Source organism: Heptranchias perlo, chromosome 23, assembly GCF_035084215.1.
Source record: "Heptranchias perlo isolate sHepPer1 chromosome 23, sHepPer1.hap1, whole genome shotgun sequence".
Lineage (NCBI taxonomy): Eukaryota > Metazoa > Chordata > Chondrichthyes > Hexanchiformes > Hexanchidae > Heptranchias > Heptranchias perlo.
In genome coordinates, this window is record NC_090347.1 from 4,106,468 (window position 1) to 4,112,467 (window position 6,000).

Here is a 6,000-nt window from a genome sequence, read left to right on the forward strand (position 1 = left end):
CCGGCATCTCCACACTAAATGGGATAGATTCAGAACAGATCTAGCAGCTCAAAACTGGGCATCCTTGAGGGCCATCAGCAGCAGCAGAATTGTATTCCACCACAATCTGTAACCTCATGGCCCGGCATATTCCTCACTCTACCATTACCAATAAGGCATGGAATCAACCCCGGTTCAATGAGTGTAGAAGAGCATGCCAGGAGCAGCACCAGGCATACCTAAAAATGAGGTGCCAACCTGGTGAAGCTACAACACAGGACTACAAGCATGCTAAACAGCGGTAGCAACATGCTATCGACAGAGCTAAGCGATTCCTCAACCAACACATCAGATCAAAGCTCTGCAGTCCTGCCACATCCAGTCGTGAATGGTGGTGGACAATTAAACAACTAACATTATTCTCCATCTGCCACCTTCATGCCCATTCACTTAACCTGTCTATATCGCTTTGCATCCTCACAGCTTACTTTCCCACCTAGCTTTGTGTCATCGTTGAACTTGGATACATTACACTCGGTCCCTTCATCTAAGTCATTGATATAGATTGTAAATAGCTAAGGTCCAAGCACTGATCCCTGCGGCACCCCACTAGTTACAGCCTGCCAACCTGAAAATGACCCGTTTATTTCTACTCTCTGTTTTCTGTCTGTTTATCAATCCTCTATCCATAATATATTATCCCCAATCCCATGAGCCCTAATCTTGTGTAACAACCTCTTGTGTGGCACCTTATCGAATGCCTTTTGAAAATCCAAATATACTACATCCACTGGTTCCCCCTCATCTACCCTGCTAGTTAGTCCCTCAAAAAACTAGTAGATTTGTCAAACACAATTTCCCTGGCTTCTGTGATGGTGGGGATATCGGGAGGAGGCCGAGATGGCTCATCCACTCGGCACTTCTGGCTGAAGATGGTTGCAAACGCTTCAGCCTTGTTTTTTGCACTCACGTGCTGGACTCTGCCATCATTAAGGATGGGAATGTTTACAGAGCCTCCTCCTCCCGTTAGTTGTTTAATTGTCCACCACCATTCAGTTGACCTCACTCACCTTCACCAGTCTTGTCAAAGCATTGAACTTCTTCCTGCACTGCATCCATGTTCATGGTGCTGTGCACCTGGCATTGACTTCGTTCCCCCACTGCCTTTTGGGTATATGGCTGGAGGGCCTCTTGGGGGGGCCCCCCCTCCTCCCTGCCGATGGGTTGTCCCTCCTTCTGTCCACCTCTTGCACCAAGGCCTCTAGTGCATCAACAGAGAACCTTGGTGCACGCACTCTCACAGGCCTTATGCAATTTTTCCCATTGAATCTCAATTCTTAAAAGGCCGATGTAAGGAATCTTACAACACCAGGTTATAGTCCAACTGTTTTATTTGAAAATCACAAGCTTTCGGAGGCTTTCTCCTTCGTCAGGTGAGCGAGTGTGGGATTCCATGGAAGGTTATTGCATTTATAGTCAGAGAACAATACCTGGTGATTACAGATAATCTTTCCAACTGCCCGTTGTCAAGGCAATCAAAGTGTTCAGACAGAGTGATGTTACCTACAGGACCACCGAATACACAAACGGCCAGAACAAAAGACAGACAGAGAGAGAGAGAGAGAAACGTCCGAAAGGAAGAGAAAGACAGAGAATGACCCGTTGTGTTAAAAACAGATAACTTTTTTTTTGCTGGTGGGGTTACGTGTAGCGTGACATGAACTTAAAAGGCAGAGCTTAGACCAAATTGTAAACGACATGAAACAGGTTCATTATTCATTTATTAACACTCCATATACCTCAGTATAGGCTCATGATATGGTGAGGCAATTTACTCCGAACTTTATATTCTCTGAAGTCTCACAGCAAGAATGTAATCTCTTACACTGACAGTCTACTGAGCCTTATCCTCAGACAGTCTACAGGGTTTTTGTGCTTTTATTCTCCGTGCTTGCTGCTCTTGCACGAGGAAAAGCTCTCCCCCCCCCCCTTTTGTTTTGGAACCAGCCAGTAACAACTTAGGAAGCCTGTTGCTCTCATTTGACTTCACAAGATGGATGCAGATGAGGAGGGCCATTTGACCCAACTTAACTCATCTCTCCAGAAAGACCCTACAGATCCCTATCATAGCATCATGCTTCTTCAATGATTCCAGGGCCTTCACCTCCACTACTCTATCTGGAAGTCCATTTAGATGTTCTCTTCGCTTTGTGTGAAGAACTTCCGACATCAGTAACAATTTATTAGTTTAAACCTGTGACCCCTGCCCCAATGTCAGTTAAGTTTGAAGCAGAGTTATACACTGTTTACTATATAACTTACCACCATAAGTTACCTCAGTCAGCTCCTTTTGAAGACCAAAGAGCCCAAGTTTCTTCAGTCTTTCCCCTTAACTCGGCCCTCCAATGCAAAGAATTAACCTCGTGGCTCTTTGAATTGCCTCTAGTGATTGAGTATCTCCCTCAAGTCAATGCAAACTTGCAGGCAGCTTTTTGCTGCGATCCTGTGCTCACTAGGAAATGCTTTCAAATTGCCTAAACTCATTTCATATGGGAACACGCTAGAGCAGACAGGAGAGAATATGTTCATCCTCTTTGAGGGCTAGATTCAGACCAAGGTCTGAGTAGAAAGGACAATGCGGCCAGTTTCCTCTATAGGCCCGCACTCACTACAGGCGCGGGTCCAGTGATGTACCTTGGGGGGAGCCGTGGTGCAGTAGCGGGGGCAGAGATCTGATGTAATGGATCTCTGTCCCATTTTCCTCTTCACTTTCCCTGAGGAATGCTGATTCCACAGGCACTGCAAAGAGGAAAACCCTAATGTCAACCCACTGCACCATCCAATCCTCAAAAGAAACTTTACTTTAATGGAGTTTATCCTCCACCAAACATTCTCCGTCCCACCTTTCCCAAACTGAGTACACAGAAACAACTTTGGTAAAGTTAATATCAATATTCAGCCATAACTTGTAATGCAGACCGTCTCTTAAATTATTGAACGCTTTTGCCTGTGGGTGAGAATTTTACGCAGTAAGGAGTTTGGGGAGATCACATGCCTTGACTATTTTTAGGATGGACACTGACCGTGATTTTTATTTTGGCCTCCTCCCTGCACGTAAAGTGAGGGGCCAATCCGAAATGGAGCATAATAACATGAAAACTATTCTGAAGATATTATTTTTCACTCACCTTTTCTAACCCGGAAATGCACTGTTTTATATTTGCTTTATTTAAATGGCGGTGATTCCTGGTGGTTCCTTAAATAATATTACCTATTTTTAATGTCAAAATGTAATTTCAGGAAAAAATTCTAGATTCTGAAATGAGGCCAACTTGAAAACTTAAATTGGAGCGGTTTACTCCACTGCATCTTGAACACATGCTGCCGATAAACTACTTGCATTTTTGAACTAAATTATGTGAATGTGATGGAGCATAGTTCAGCAAAGTGCACCTCTATCTATGTTCTAATCAGCTAGGATTTCTTCTCGCTCCAATTAACATTGTACAAAGATTAAATATTTTCTAAATCTGTAATCAAAGCTAACACCCTGTGAAGCTGGCCAGCGATGATCATGTGAGAAATTTTAAAGGCTGGAAAAATTCTTTTCAGGATATGCGAGGTGTTTTGGTGAAACTAGGGGAATTTCTCGGAAAGCAGCTCAGTGACAATGCAATTGAGGCAATTGTGAACCAAAGCAAATTCAACAACATGAAGCACAACAAAATGTCCAACTACAGCTTTGTACCCAAGGAGCTGATGGATCAAACAAAATCCAACTTCTTAAGAAAAGGTAACTTGGGAAGGATTCCTTTTAAAGAACTCAAGGGATTCTTTTTTTTTAAAGCTGCCGTCGCTACTCGTGCAAAGTCTTAGCATTAAGCTCCGCAAAGTGATGCATTAAGTTTTATGTACTCCAATGCCTGCTGCTTCTTCCTTCTCTCCAGTTACTGAGAAAATGGTGGGTGATTTTTTTTCCCCCCCCCCAAATCAGTTTTGTTTCAATTGGTTCACTTTTTAAAAAATGTTATTATATATGGTGGGTTATCTTGACTGCTCATTCAGGATTGGTTGGTTGTTTTCTAACTCCTTAGCTTTTTTCATTGGCAGTTTTTTTTTAAGCTGCTGCCCTTGCCTTTGATTTGTACATTCCCATCTCTGCAGTTCTGATTTGCTGATGTTTCACCTTGAGCCAAACAGAAAGTAAGCACCAGATGCAAGACTTTCAATATAGTATAGATGTTTGTAAAAGCATTAGTAAAAATCACACTGTCAGCCGTGGCTCAGTGGCAGCACTCTCTCTGAGTCGCAAGGTTGTGTGTTCAAGTCCCCACTCCAGAGATGTGAATACACACTCTAGGCTGACATCCCAGTGCAGCACTGAGGGAGTGCTGCACTATCAGAGGTGCCGTCTTTCAAATACGATGTTAAACGAAGGCCCCGTCTGCCCTCTCAGGTGGACGCAAAAGATCCCATGGTTCTATTTTTTGAACAAGAGCAGGGGGTTCTCCCTGGAGTCCTGGCCAATATTCATCCCTCAGCCAACATCTCTTTTTTAAAAAAAAAACACAGATTATCTGGTCATTATCACATTGCTGTTTGTGGGATCTTGCTGTGCGCAAATTGGCTGCCGCATTTCCTACATTACAACACTTCACAAGTACATAATTGGTTGTAAAGCACTTTGGGACATCCTGAAGTCGTGAAAGGCTCTATATAAATGCAAGTTCTTCTCTCTCTTAATGGTAGTCTAATGTAATTTTTTTTAAAAGCTGTTGTAGTAAATAGGATGCACTTTGTTACAGGTATCGCTGGAGACTGGAAAAACCATTTCACCACAGCCCAGACTGAATATTTTAATTCATTGTTTGCCGAAAGAACGAAAGGATTGAATTTCACATTTTGCAATGACTGAAGGCTTAAGAATTGCAAGTCCAGAAAATATATAACTGGCTTTATATCAGTGCCACTAAATCCTGATCCAACTTGCTAAAAAATGTAATAATTATATGCCGCTAATTATTCCTCACTTTGGTAGATTTCCAGTCTTCCTACGCTGATGGGAGATGTGCCAAGTGAAAGCTTTTACATTCAATCCCCAGCCTGGCTGAATGCCACAGTTAAGTTTGCAAGTGTATGTGAATCTGCCTTTTATTACATTTAAAGATTATATAACAGTAGGACAAATTCAATTTAATCTCAAATTAAAATGTATCTGATCCAGTGATCAACAATGTAACTTCTAATTTCAAATTAATCTATTTTAAAATAACTATTGTTTTGTGCTATCGTTTACTGTTTTATCTGAAAATGATGCCTCTATAACTGAAAGCATGAAAAATAAAGCAAGATTTCTTCTGTATTACCAGCAGATAATAGAATATGAATGCCCATGCTTAACGTCCATTATCTATGCTTTGCAATTAAAACTAATTATAGGTAGTTTAACAAAGCTGAAGACAGATGTGCTACACCTAAAATATTTAAAAATCACAATTACTTGAGTATTGGGTTGATTCAATGACCATGCGAGTGGAACAGTGGGTTGGATACTGGCTTTCTACCTCTGGGACCTGAGTTTGAATTCAGTCCAAACTGATGGGATAAAGCCTGTTGTCTACAGTGTAACGAGTTGTCCTACGTGAAATGTGTTTGGCCAGTCTCCACCCAGCTCCTAGTGGACACAGGGCCCACAGCATAAAACACCTCGAATTTGATAGCCTCACTGAGGAAGGCACAGTAATAGCAGGGGTGGGAATGGGAAATGTCACACTGGCACAGTAGGGAAATTTAAACTGATGTGTTGTTACACATGGGTCAAAAAAAGTGTGTTCTAAGTATATAATGGATGAAATATAATGAGACTAATGGAATCAGAATGTAATAGAACACATGTCACCTTCGATATCCAGACACTGTTGAATCCAGAACTACTGTCTGGGACAGTTGAGAATTTGCCAGTGGATATAAATTGGATCTTGGCTATTCTTTCTGTGACCTGCTCCATTTTCCTAGTTAGAG

General features: G+C 42.0%; 1 protein-coding gene across 1 annotated transcript in view; it reads left to right on the plus strand.

Moving 5' to 3' along the window:
• The window catches only part of LOC137341012 (sulfotransferase 2B1-like), a 31,057-nt gene extending 25,716 nt beyond the window's left edge, over positions 1 to 5,341 (plus strand). Inside the window, exons 5-6 of the mRNA XM_068003836.1 lie at positions 3,592 to 3,772; positions 4,785 to 5,341. Coding sequence (XP_067859937.1) covers positions 3,592 to 3,772; positions 4,785 to 4,894 — 291 coding nt within the window. The 3' untranslated portion in view covers positions 4,895 to 5,341. The remainder of the gene's footprint in view (positions 1 to 3,591; positions 3,773 to 4,784) is intronic.
• Positions 5,342 to 6,000: the final 659 nt, after the last annotated feature.